Source organism: Humulus lupulus, chromosome 7, assembly GCF_963169125.1.
Source record: "Humulus lupulus chromosome 7, drHumLupu1.1, whole genome shotgun sequence".
Lineage (NCBI taxonomy): Eukaryota > Viridiplantae > Streptophyta > Magnoliopsida > Rosales > Cannabaceae > Humulus > Humulus lupulus.
In genome coordinates, this window is record NC_084799.1 from 206310572 (window position 1) to 206324486 (window position 13915).

Below are 13915 nucleotides of genomic sequence, written 5' to 3' on the forward strand. Positions count from 1 at the left end.
GTTCTGGTGTTACTTATGTTGATCTGGGTGTTATGACTCAATGAATTTTTCTCTAGATCTTTAATGGTTATGTTGATCTTTAGTTGTTTATAAGTTGTTTTGTTGATGCTTTCATCTTTTGATTTATTTTTGTTATTGTTGTTGCATTTGATTCGATTTATTTTGTTATTTTTCAGTTTTCCTATTGTTTTCGTATTGATCTCATGCTGATGATTCGTTTTATGTTTTTGTTTTATTGCTTACGTCTTGTTTTATGATTCATGTTGAATTGTTTGATCATTTCTCTAACGTTTTGATAGTGTTGTCTCGTATTTCAGTTTCAGCAACACTGTCTCAACACTGAATCAACACAGTATACTATTAAAAATATATAAAAAAAAACTAACATCAACACAAAGCAACATAAACACTCTCTCTCTCTCTCCATCTCTTTCTTTCATTTTTTCTTCTTCTTATTCTTCTTCAATTTTTCACAACAACAACACCATCACCATTAGAGATCGTTTTTTACTTGATGTTGATTTTGTATTGATCTTGCATTGTCTACTTATCTGTGCAGGTTGTATGCTAGGATCATTGATAACAACGTCAACACAACATGACAACAACCCGAAAGCAACAATGTTTTAGATTTTCTGTTGTTGCCGTCAGATCCAGATCGCCGGTAGCTATGGTGTTTTGACATTGTTGCTTTCTCAAATCGAGATTGGGTTGTAGTTGTGATTTTTTTTTCATATCGAGATCTGTTGTCGTTGTTGTGTTGCTTTTCCAATCTAGATCGTTTGTAGTTGGGGTGTTGTTTCATATCAAAATGCTATGTAGTTTTGTTGTTGTTTCATGTCGAGTTTGGCTATTGTTTGAAATCGAAATCGTCATGGGTCACCTGAGAGAGGTCTGGTCAGTGGTTTTGTTGTTGTTTGAGGTTGAGTTTGGATGTTGTTTCAGGCGAAAATCATTGTGGGTGCCGCCTGAGAGAGGACAAATTGCAGCCTACGAGAGAGAGAAAGAGCAAGTATTATTTCTGTAATTTTGAAGTTTTGCTCCGTACAAATGTAAAAAAATTCGTGCTATAGTAAAAATGATATTTTTTAGTACTTTTCGTTTATTTCAGAAAAAATCCCTTATTTATTTTGAAAATTGAGACAAGTATATTTTTATAACATTTTATAGTTGTAAGTAAGGGTGAGTTCGATGTAGATAAGCAGTGAAAATGTGAAAAAATTCACTAACCCATAAAGTGCGGTGAAGAAAAAATCTTAACCACTTAGTTCATTTATTTTGCATTAACTACAAACCACACTGCACTTATTTGTGGTGCGAAATAGTGCAATGAACTCAAGTTAAATAATTAGTTCATAGACAAAAATTTTACAAAATTTAAATAAAATCCAAACACAAAATTTTGATAACTCAACAAACATCCCAATAACACAACTGACCAACTCAACAAAGAAAAAGAATATATAAACATGTTGAAAAATCAGTCCTAAATAAAACCAATTTGATTTTAATGACATGGCAAATAAGACCAATGGGGCAAGAACACTTCAGCAATGACTTGATCAAGTTAGTTTATTAACTATATATATATTTTTTATTATTTGCAAAAGGCTTACCGATTTGTGGTAGCCCATATATATATGTATATATAAAGTCTAAATATATAAGATACAGAGATAGAAAAAACATAGATAGAGAGAGAGGAGAGATTATCGTATGGTGAGGGTATATCACTTGGTTGAGGGAGAAAAATTCTAGGAACTTTGAAGAACTAAATCAAGAAGAGGAAGAAAGAAGAGGATCTGTCTTGAAGGTGCTTCTTCAGTTCAAGACTCATCCAAGAGAAGTTTGACACCATTTTTAATCTCTGTAATTCTGTAATTGTCTACAATTTGTAATACATTGCCATTGATATAGTAAAAGAGAATTCCTAAGGGAGTTCAAAGAGGATTAGGCTCTCCACTATCGTGGAGGAAGTTCGAACCTCTATAAATTTGTGTGTTGATAACTCTACAAAATAGAGTTATTTTACTACTTTTTATGTGCTAATTGTTGCTTAATTCTTGAGTTTTTAATTGATTTATTAAGTTTTTAAGTAATTTTGAATTTATTAGGTTTATTTTAATTTTATAGATTTTTGTGTATTTTTATTGTTATATTATTGTAAAATGTTATGGCTTAATTATTTAAAATTAATATTGTTAAGTTAGGTGTAAAAATTATGCAATTTTGAGCTTAAATGTTTAAGTAAATTAAATTTTAATTAATATTTTCATTGAACTTTTATTGTATATTTCATTATTGAAAATATTTAGTTTTAATTTAATTTATGTTTGTTTTATAGGGAATTTTTTGCTCTTGAAAAACAAGAAGATTGGTGAAAAAAAATGATATTTTTGTAAAGGAAAAGCAAAGAAGTGGCATTTGTCAACTCTGCCCAAGGCCCAATTCGGCTGGCCACCTGCCAGGCCCACGGCCCGAGCCCAGTCCGCCCCTTCCCTGCCTGATGCTCCACGCCACTGCTCCAGCCCAAGTGCAGCCCAAGCCAGGCCCAAGGTTCCAACTCATGTGCATCAACTTACCTCCTCGCCAGCTGTCAGCTTCAGCCGAATCATCCACTTTCCTCAACATCAGCATATGCACCAGCCTCCAAAATCTCCAACGCCAGCCACTCGGGCCTCTCCATCAATCCGAATGAAGCCAAGGCCCAACTCCCAGGCCTGGGCCCGATTTGCCTGGCCCTTTAATCACTGAAGCCTCAACTGAATCCCCCTTCAGCACATCACTCAAGCCCAGGCCCATTTTCGGTCTCCTTTTCTCTGCAGCCTTCCGAAGACCACACCAATTCAGCCTAGCCAAGACACAGCCCCATGCCAAGACAACCAAACCAATAGCCATAAAACTAAGATCAAAATTCACATTTTTCATTCCCAATATTTTTCACTTAAATATCAATTCACTCTTCCCTATTTTTCTCACCTAAATAAATATTCCTAATTCATTTTTTTTACCATAGCTTTTCACTAATCTTTTACCCAACCAAACATTTCATTTTTCCAATACTCTTACACTTACTCTATTTATCCTACCACTTCCCAACACAATTAAATTAATCAATTTATTTATTTTAATTTGATTAATTTAATATCCACATTTTGCCTATAAATAGAGTCTTGTAAGACCATTTGGGGAGCTCTTCTTCTTGATATTTTTCAACCTCTTCTACACATTTTTCTCTCTTCTTTTCACTAGTTTATCTCTACCATTTTCATCTTTTGAAGAGCATGTCAAGTATGTTATTTTGTAATTTTTATCTAGTTATGAGCTTCTAATCTTTTTCAAAGGTTATTAAGATGATGATGAAGCAAAATGTAACTAGATAGTATTTTTTATTGTATGTTGATTTCCCATTTGTGTAACATTGTTTATGGATTTTTCTATCAATGATATGCATTTTTTCATCTATTATTGAGTGTTAAAGCATATTACACTTAGTTCTTCATTATGCAAAAAAAATATGATATTCTTTGATTAAATGTTTTTCATTAAATTGTTCACATCTAATTCTTAGAGCATAAGTATCATATTTTGCCTAAACATAATCTCTTTGATTTTTTGTAGTTTCATTAGGTTGTAACACAACTAATGCTTAGAAATTATATCTTATAAAAGTGAAGAAAAGTCCTACCTTTTTTAAAGAGTAACTTGTGCTTGAATAGAAAATATATTTTGAAAAAATATATAGTGTGATTTATTTCAACTATATTAAAACTTGGGAATCAATATACTTATAAATACTATTGAACTTGCATTTTGTGGATTCTAAAATCTTAATAATCTTATTTTATATATCTCATTTGAAAACAATTTTTATATTTAATCTTAAATCTTTTTATTACTTGTGTTTTATTTTTTTAAAACAAAATCTCATCAAATATTTGGAACTAGGTTAGAATATTCTTGCTTTGTTTGAAATAGTTTCTTTTGATGTTAGTCAACTCTCATGGGTTCGACCTCGTACTTACATGAACATTATATTCCGAAACGATTCGTGCACTTGCGAGCTTAAATATTAAAACATCCCGTTTTGGGTCCAACATGTGTGTTCTTTAATTTCTGTTTTTATTTCCAATCTGAATTATGATCATTTGATTTCTGGTTTGTTAATTGTATTTTTATGCTAGCTGAGATTGTTGGTTAATCCCAACAAAACACCTAATCTAATTTGGTAATTAAATAATATACCTCATCAATTAAAAATAAGAACTCTCCAAAAATTTTACTGTAAGTTTTCTCTCTAATATCATTTTTGAAAATAAAAAGAAACTAACACAATAAGAAAATTAAACCTTCAAACATAAAAAGAATGTTATAAATTATAATAAAATTAATGCATGCAAATAATTTACCTTTCTAATGGATTTCAAATTATAAATTAAATATTTAATAATAAAATAAATTAATAAAATATATAAAATTTATATATATATGGTGTGGGGGTGGATATTGCTGTTTGTAAAAATTTATTCTGCTTAACCACCCTGCACCCCTATGGTAAGTGAAGCAATTAGCAATTCATGTCAAATTTGATTCTTTATCACTACATTATTTTACATCTATAAAAAAATATTCTTCATTGTATAATCTAAATACACTGCAAAATTCTCCAAATTAGATACATGCCAAATTTAATACAAAATTTAATAAGAGATAGTTTTGTTTTGAATTTTGTTTTCAGAAAAATAATTTTTAGACTCCATGTTTATAAATTGGTTTAAAATAATTTCTTCGTCTAAATTTTGATCAAAATATTATTGAATACAAACTGAAAAAGATGGATGTCTGTTGAAAATCTACATATTTTCTAAGTTAATGTTCTTGTAAATAAAACATAATGACCAAAATTGAATTCAAAATCTAACTTTAACAAACTTACAAAACATGAAATTGAAAAGTTTTTTTTTAGAAAATAAAGAGTCTAAAATGGCATTAATCTTGTTAAATTTGATAAACTATTTAGTATTTTGTTTTGATGTTCATCAATAATATAAATAAAAACTATTATTAATGATTAATTAGTATTTATTGAAACCAATTTTAATTTTGTTATTCTTCATTGTAATTAAAAAATATTTATTGGAAAAGTTTTTTCAATGGACAAAATTGTAACTAAAAATAGTTCATTGGAAAAATGCTATACATTTTTTGTTAAGTGGTCAATTATAGTACAAACATTTATTTAGCACTTCCATAAATTTTTATTTTTGTTTCAAAGGAATTTTTAAATCCTTTTTAGTAGTGTTTTTCTAAATTGAAATATAAATTCAAAAGTCAACCAATTCGTCCTTGTCGGATCATGACATGGCATATTAATGCCACGTCATCCATCGTGAATATTGACGTGGCGCTCAAGAATTGGCTCGCTTTATGTGGCACCATGCAGTGTATAACAGTCGCCTGTGCTAACATGCGCTGCATTAAGTTACTCCGTTTACTCTACACACTCCTCATTTCTCACTCTCCGTTTGTTTCCCGAGAAAGCACCTAGGAAAATTATTTACGTGAAGAGGAAAGAGAAAGAGAAAGAAAACAGTCGGACAGACTGCCATGGCGGTGAGAGCTACGGTGTCGAGATTCCCGATCGACTCGGACGCCCAGGAGAATTCGGGGCTGCCATGGGGCGTGACGGTGACGCCATTCGCAACCAAGGACGAGGAAGATAGGGCGCCAGCGTACGGAACCGATGGCGATCTCTTGCCCCGGTGTGAGAATTGCTGGGCTTATTTCAACATCTACTGTTATCTGGATCAATGGAGCTGGACTTGTTGCCTTTGTTCGCAACTCAATGGCTTGACAACCAAAAGCATTGCTCGCTATTCTCTCCCGGACTCCTGCCCCGAATTGAAGTCTTCCTTCGTAGATCTCGAGTTGCCTGGTTAGCGTGGAATCTTATTCGTCATTTCTGTTTGGCTCCGGAGAAAAACAATTGATGAATCACCGAAATTTTCTTGTATGCATATGATTTAATGTTGTTTGTTTCGTTTATTTTTGGCAGCTGAAGAGGAAGGACTGCAGCCACAGCCGGTATATGTTGCTGCCATTGATTTGTCTTGTAAGATTTGGTTGACTGGTTTTAGCTTTTCTTGACTAATCCATGGTTTTGAAATTAGAGATCACAGTGAACTTTGTGTTTTATTTTCATATCAAATGTTGGGTAATGGGCACTAGGATTGCAGTCCGAAGAGATTAGCTGACAATATTCAGTGTTTTGAAATTAGAGATAGCCTTGAACTTTTTTTGTTGTTTGTAATTTTCATATTAAATGTTAGTAATTTGGTAGCTTTGCTTTGAATTTTCTATCCATGTTGTAGATTTCTAGGATAATTGGCAATAGGATTAGTGTCTAGAGAAATTAATTAGTAATAAATTATAAATTTTCGAACTTTCGGTTCACAAGGGAGGGGGACATAGTTTTCATCTTATGTTGAGTGCCATCATTTGGTGGGTTTTTAGGAGAACAATATTCTCTTAAAAAAAAAGAAGCATGGTATGCTTGGAGTAAGCAGGTGGTCTTCTAGGCATACTGGTTCTATAACTTGGCATTTTCATTTGTGTTGAGGATGAGAAGAAGTGATCAGATTATTGGAATCTTTTTTTTATTATTTATTTATAGGAGATGAAAATAGTATATTCGTAACGAAGAAAATTACACAAAAGGTTGAGACTTGAGAGTAAAATTATCTTTTGCCCCAAAAGCCAAGAGGTTTGTGCTTTTATAAATAGGCAAACTCATCAAGTTGTAGAGTCCCCGAACAGTGATTATTTTTAATATTTGAGTTTAATTAGTCATGAGAACAGATATTAAGGGTGGTCTCACAACATTTATAGCGTGATGGATAAAGTTTAATGCAATGAGTGTTTCATATTAGGGTGTTGTGAGAGGAATGAAAATGTTTGTATAGAGATTTAGTACTGTTACACTATTGGAATGGATTTAAGTGAAGATAAAGTAAAGTTGAGAATATAACAACATTCTGGCAGGCTTTTACAGGAAGTGTTTGTATTTTTGTTTAATCATTGAGACACTTGAAGTCTTAATCTTGTAGCGGTCACAAAACTTCAATTGCTTACTTTGTTTTAGTCATCATAAGAATTTGTAGAACAGATAATTTAATCATGTTTGATTTTTGGGCTTACTTCTGGGTCATGAGTCTCTTTTAGCAGTCACAAAACTTCAATTGCTTACTTTGTTTTAGTCATCATAAGAATTTGTAGAACACATAATTTAATCATGTTTGATTTTTGGGCTTACTTCTGGGTCATGAGTCTCTTTTGGGAGAAGTTTGTTGGGTTTGGAGTTAGTAAGCAAGATGTATTCTTGCAGTATTTTGCAAAAGGTAGTTGTGTTTTACTATGGCTTGAAAGAAAATGAAAAATATTTGAAGACAACTCTGAAGATATTAATTATTTATGGATAAATGAACTTATAACTTCTTATTGCACAGCTAATGAGTTTACAATTGTTCCCCTTCACTTAACCCCTCTAAGTTGGCCAAAAGTTTTTTTAGGCTTCTTTCATGTTTTCTGTCACAGTGGAGGATTCCTGATCTTCCTCATGTTTCTTGCTGGATTTTTCTTTTCTCTTATTTCTCAGTATAGATTTCTTTTATATAAATGTGTATATCATAAGCTTGAGGTTGAAGTATTGTTGCTAACATTGATTTCGCCATTTTGAACTCCTGAATACTTGCTTAGTGACACCCTGTATTTGTTAAATCTTATTGTTGATAGTTCAAAGATGATAGACAATTTGGTTTCCTAGGGTAGTATGGAATTGTTTCCTTATCTTGTTGAATTTTGAGATTTTGCACCATAAGTGTGGTCTTAAGGAAACATCCAAAATATAAACTTTAGTGGCATTTTAGAGGATGGAATCTGATAGTTCTGTTGTCAATTGTTGTCATTGATTGGATGTGCTTGGTTTCAGGTGGGATTTTAGAAACTGTTAAATGTGATGAATGATTGATTTAGTACATACAAATACAAACAAGATAGAGAAACAAAAGGGAAAGGGAGTGGGGGACATTTTAATGTCAATTTCTCCAAATACAAAATGCCTGTCGATGTATTTAGCTTACCTTGTTTCTTAAAAAAAAAAAATAATAATAATAAAAATATTAGTCTACCAATTACAAAAACGCCAAATTAAATAGTAGAAAATCCTAAGCGTCGTGTATAGAAGCAATAACACTTGATTGGAGTGTTGTGCCTAGGTTTAGGCCTTCTTCATTGGCTATGCTCATTAGAGTGGCTCAGTTCTTCAAATTTTCAAGAAATAAAGATTCAGTGAAGGTGTTTAAATATATGTGGGAAGAACTTTCTAATAATAGCTTTTTGGCCTTGTTTAGGTGGCTTGATAAGAGAGGGGAACCCACTTAGAACATATCAAATCTAAATATTTGGCTTTAAAGTCGAAGATATTCTGATATGTGGCATGGCATTGCATGGGTAGCGTTGGAATTATTTAATTTTTTTTACATAAAAAGGATGTATGTAACTTTGGTTCATATGGTCTTTCCTTATTTGTTCTTTTCCCAGTCAAACTTCCTGGCCCATTTGAACATTATTTTCATAATTTGGAGCCTTTTAATTTTCCCCTTATCATGGTTGCATTTTTTCTATCTCTGCTTCACTTCCTCTCTCTCTCTCTCTCTTCCAGTGAATACAGTTTGAAGCTTCATTATTTTCATGTGAAGGAATCTTTCCAAATGATATAACTTTTCTTTTCTTCCTTTATTCAACTGCAGCCTCAGAAGAATTTCTGGAACTTACTAAGAGCGCACTTCTGGCAGCTTTAGAAGGTCAATAGTTATACATTAATGTAATAACTGTAATTATTTATTGCTTGAATCTCTTTCATTGAATGTTAAGACTATTATCATAAATATTGTTTCATTTCCAGCTCTTGCGCCTGGTTCACTCTTTGGCATTGCTACTTTCAGCCACAAACTGGGGTTGTATGATGTTCAAGGGCCCATACCAGTTGTAAAGAACGTTTTTATCCCCCCCGACACAGAAGGCACCCTTTCAGTTGAACTTGAAGATGTCATGCCTTTGTTACAATTCCTGGCTCCTGTATGGCTTGCTTGGTTTTTCTATATTTTTTTTCATTTAAAATTTTCCGCATGCAGAACTTTTCATTATCCAGGGTCTGGCATCTACTAAACTTTTCATTCAGTCCTGAACTAAGTAACTGCCTTACAGGTAGAAACTTGTAAGGACCGTATTGCATCTGCACTTGAAACACTTAGACCAACAACTTCATGGGAGAGAACCACAGCAGCAGGGCAAGGAATGGATGGTGTTTTGATGGGCGGGCGAGGGTTTGGGGTGGCAATGGAAGCTCTGTTTAATTACCTTGGATCAGAATATGGAAGCACATTTGCATTAGGTTGGTTGGATCAATTTTTAAGCTCAAGTAATTATACTGTTGTATTGGTTTTATCTTATAATTTAGTACATTTGGGTGATTATATTTTAATAAAAAATAATGACAGCTTGTCTCCTTTGAATGTAAGTGCAGCTAGAGTCTTTGCTTTTCTTTCTGGTCCTCCTGATTATGGAGCTGGTCAACTAGACACTAGACGGTATGGTGAGCAATATGCTAGTAAAGGAGAGGATGCAGATCGTGCTTTACTTCCTGAGCAGACACCTTTCTACAAAGATCTGGTAAAATGATCTTACATACATTTGTATAATATAATTCATTCTCTATCCTTTAATGGAATATAAGCCTTTAAAATGGATTTTACAGGCTGCTGTCGCTATTCAAGCAGGTGTTTGTGTGGATATATTTGCTGTTACAAATGAGTACACAGATTTGGCTTCACTGAAGTTTCTCAGCATAGAAAGTGGAGGATCATTATTTTTCTATTCAAGCACTGATGATTCAACCCTTCCTCAGGACATGTAAGTATTTTGTGGTATTGAAGCAGAATTATTTTACCTTCAGATAAAGCACCTTAAGCTTAACATCTTTAGATGACGAGTCTTATTTTTATTTAAGCAATGGAATTTTGTTTGACTCAGAAGATGATTGTTCTTTATTTTAAAGTGAAAAATTCAATCAATTTTTTGTGTGTTCTTTAGTATGAGATGGCTTTAACCCCCTCCTTTTTTTCTAAAAAGTTTGTGATTGTTTTAACAACATTGTCTTGTCTTAGGTATCGAATGCTAACTCGACCGTATGCGTTTAATTGTATATTGCGAATGAGGACATCTACTGAATTTAAACCTGGTCATTCTGTGAGTATAGCAACTTCATTTGCATCTATATTTAACATTGTACTGTTTCTTATTAAATTTCTTTATTGGCTGCAGTATGGTCATTTCTTTCCGGATCCGCAGTATGAGAATGTTCAACACATTATTTGCTGTGATTCTTATGCAACATATGCTTATGACTTTGAGTTTGCTGGTGTTGATGGTTTTTCAAGGTAGGAGATCTTTCACAATTGCCTCCTAAGGTCAAAAGATAACAAATTCTAGATTAGATTACGATTTGTTGACGACCTAATGAAAGTAAATATACATATATGTATATATATTATACAACAAAGGACAGATAGGGCCTTTATATGCATGTATATCTAAGGATCGTATCTGTCCTTTGTTGGTTTCTAATAGACATTTGAAATGATGAAAATAAGATGCATGACATGATCACACTTAATGCCTTTCTAAGAAATTCTTAAGAAACTCTCATCTGCATTTGTTTGCATTATTTATATTTATATATATATATATATTTGTTTGACTGGATTTTCAGATTACATCTCAGAATTTTAGCCATTTAAGCTGTGTTCCTACTGCAAGCTATTAGCTGATATTGGTACGCAATGTGTTTGCTTGTCGTGTTCTTATTGTACTCCTGCAGACATGGATCAGAACCTCCTCCTATGGTACAGACTGTATTTCAATACACTGTAGTTGTGCCTCCCGAGGAGCTAGAAAACTCAGGGTTGCTAACTTCAAGTAGGTATGGTTAGTTCTACTTATCATGTTTTATGCCTTCTGTTGTGAAATCAAAATGTAACAAATAGAATATAGTATTTTGAAATGACAATGAGAATGAAATATAGATGCTGTGAAATTAGCTCTTGTCATTTACTTTGTCGACAACATATTTTGTTTTTCTCCCTCAACCAATGATTTCAGTAGTGTGTAAAAAGTGGGGGAAGAGTCTTTTGATATTGTTCCGTTTTGTGTGAAAAACATGCTAATCTTCTATGATGCCCTTGGTCATGGTTGGCCAATGTTGTTTTGTGTTCACGTCCTTGCTTTATGTAGTTATTTTCTTCTTTATTTTGGCAATTTTTTTCCCTCTTTTTTCTAATGATAATTTTATTTTTATATTAATGCATTTATTATATTAGTCATTGTTCAGAGTTTGATATGCGATAACTTATAATTTTTATTTTCTTATGTTTAGTAGAGGAAAATATTCTCTCAAACGTCGACTAAGGATTCGAACTGTGCAGTTTGCAACTGCTCAAAACATCAACGAAATCTATGACAGTGTTGTTCCTGAAGTTGTTTTATCATTACTTGTTCACAAGGTAATTCTCACTGACCACTTTTCTATGCTATTTTTATCTTATATGATTTGTTGCCCTCTTATTTTTAAGGCCTTACTTATAAAGGTTGAGTCATGTTGCACTTTTGTGAATTCTAAGGTGATTCTGACTTTTAATGTATAAGTACATATATTGTTTTCAATGGATTGACATATGTACTTGGAGGTTAAAAACTGCAAACCTCATTATGTTCTTTATCAAGTGGTTTTTTTTCATTAACATTGATCATGATGTGGATCATTTTTTTTAATTAATGTACTAAGAAAAGTAAATCTTACTGAATCTCTATATTTTTACTGGATAATAATGTAATGATTGAATGAGGTTCATTGGTTTATAGGTTATATTAGCCTCATTGGAGCAAGGGGTTCGAGAGGGTAGACTGTTGCTTCATGATTGGCTAGTGATCCTGACAGCACAGTACAATAATGCTTATAAACTTGTTCAATACAAGAATGGAAGTTCAATGACTTCTCAGATTGATGTTTCATTCTCACAATGCCCAGAAATGCAGCATTTGCCTCGGCTAGTCTTTGCTTTGCTTCGGAATCCTCTTCTTCGATTTCATGAAGAAGGTGTTCATCCCGACTACCGGATCTACTTGCAATGCCTTTTCAGGTATTGGGCTCAAACTGAATAGAGTTACTTTGATGACTGAGTTGCCGGCTTTAAATAAGATTTTTATGTATATTTTGGCTTCTTTTTTTTCATATTCTCCATGTCTGCCTAAATATATTGTTTTATTTAGAGTTTGACTAAACCTTCATTTCTAAGCTGATTATTAACTTGAAAGAGGCTTTTATCATGGTCTAGCTTTGCCTAGTTGATACAAAAGGCTTTTATCACTTTAAATGTTCTAAAACTTTTGGTGCAGTGCTCTGGAACCGAGCTCCCTACACCGTGCTGTGTACCCAATGCTGACCTCGTATTCGACACCAGATAAGCAAGCGTACCCACGCCACTCATTGAGCCGTGCTGCATTGATTACCAGTGGAAGTCCCATATTTTTCCTTGATGCATTTACGACTCTAGTTGTGTTTTATTCTTCAACAGCTGACCCCACACTTCCTTATCCTCCACCCCATGACTGTAAGTAGGCAATACTTATCGCTGCATTTATTATTAAAGCAATTTTTCGCGGAAAATGATTAGAATGTGATGATCTCTTAGGCTTGTTGAGAAGTACCATCAACAAATTGAAGCAAGAGAGATGTATTACCCCCAAACTAATATTCATCCGGGGAGGGCAGGAAGATGCTTCTGCTTTTGAGAACTTTCTCATCGAGGAACAGGACGTCGATGGAAGTGGTCTGACCAGCGTGACGGGTTTTGTTTCCTTTCTCGATAACATCACACAGAGCGTACTGGAATACATGAAATAGATTACAGGTACAAACTTAATCACTTCAAACATAGTACAGCTAAAGGACCACCAACTATAGAAAAAAAAAAAAACTCATCCATTTTTCAACAATGCTTGAATTGGATGAAGAAGAACAAAATCTTTTGATGATTACTACTTTCTCTCTAAAGTTGTCTGGCCTACCGAGGTTGAGAGGTTCGGTTCGGTTCTCATTGTCAAAACAAGTGAGCAAATTGCTCTGATAATCTGCTCTCAACTTCTCCTTTATGATTCAAACTATTTACAGACCTCAAAATTTTCCCTTAATCAAATGTGAGAATAGAAAGTGCTGTGCTGGTCCTATTTTTGGTCAGACCGGGAATATCGATGTTCGAACTCGATGTTCGAACTCGAGGCGAAAGTAGGTGTTTTTGTAATAATTTCATGGGGAACAAGGGTTGGTGTTCCCCTTTTCACATTTTCCCAAAGATCTTTTTCTTTTTTTCTGTTTTTCTTTCTTCTCCTAAATGAAAGATTTTGTTATTTGTGATTTAGTGCCCTTGATCTCAATACTGATTGTTTGAGAAGAAATGTAGTGTTATTTTTTAGTTGGTAAAACATGTTACATGTTGTACCATCTGTTTATTTAATATGTTAATATGTCAACTGAGCTATTTTAATGTGCAATGAGACTAATTTTCAATAGTAAATATTTGTTGTTTTTTTTAATTAGTAAGAAAAATTAATAAAAAAACATAAAAAAGTTAATCTCATTTTAAGATTGATTTTACTTGGATTGATTTTATTTTCAAGGAAGAAATTATAATTGATTCATTTCACAGTAAAAAAGTTAATGTAATTTTTAATAAAAATGTCTCAACATAAGTTGATTAAAAATAATTTGAATTATCTAAATTTAAAATTTTTCATTAACTGA

At 32.9% G+C, this 13915-nt stretch overlaps 1 protein-coding gene across 3 annotated transcripts; it reads left to right on the forward strand.

The window, feature by feature from the left end:
• The first annotated feature begins 5508 nt into the window (after positions 1–5508).
• On the forward strand, positions 5509–13688 carry LOC133789258 (protein transport protein SEC23 D). 3 transcript variants are annotated; one of them, XM_062227027.1, is made up of 14 exons: positions 5509–5935; positions 6056–6112; positions 8808–8861; positions 8963–9135; positions 9265–9451; positions 9584–9729; positions 9815–9969; positions 10224–10305; positions 10381–10496; positions 10937–11038; positions 11492–11618; positions 11977–12254; positions 12511–12725; positions 12807–13688. In XM_062227027.1, the coding sequence occupies exons 1-14, from the start codon at positions 5608–5610 to the stop codon at positions 13016–13018; spliced, it is 2232 nt and encodes a 743-aa protein (XP_062083011.1). In that variant the 5' UTR covers positions 5509–5607; the 3' UTR covers positions 13019–13688. The 3 variants fall into 3 exon arrangements, with proteins under 3 accessions (XP_062083011.1, XP_062083012.1, XP_062083010.1); XM_062227028.1 differs by having other exon boundaries at positions 11495–11618; XM_062227026.1 differs by having other exon boundaries at positions 10224–10496; positions 11495–11618.
• The last annotated feature ends 227 nt before the right edge of the window (positions 13689–13915 follow it).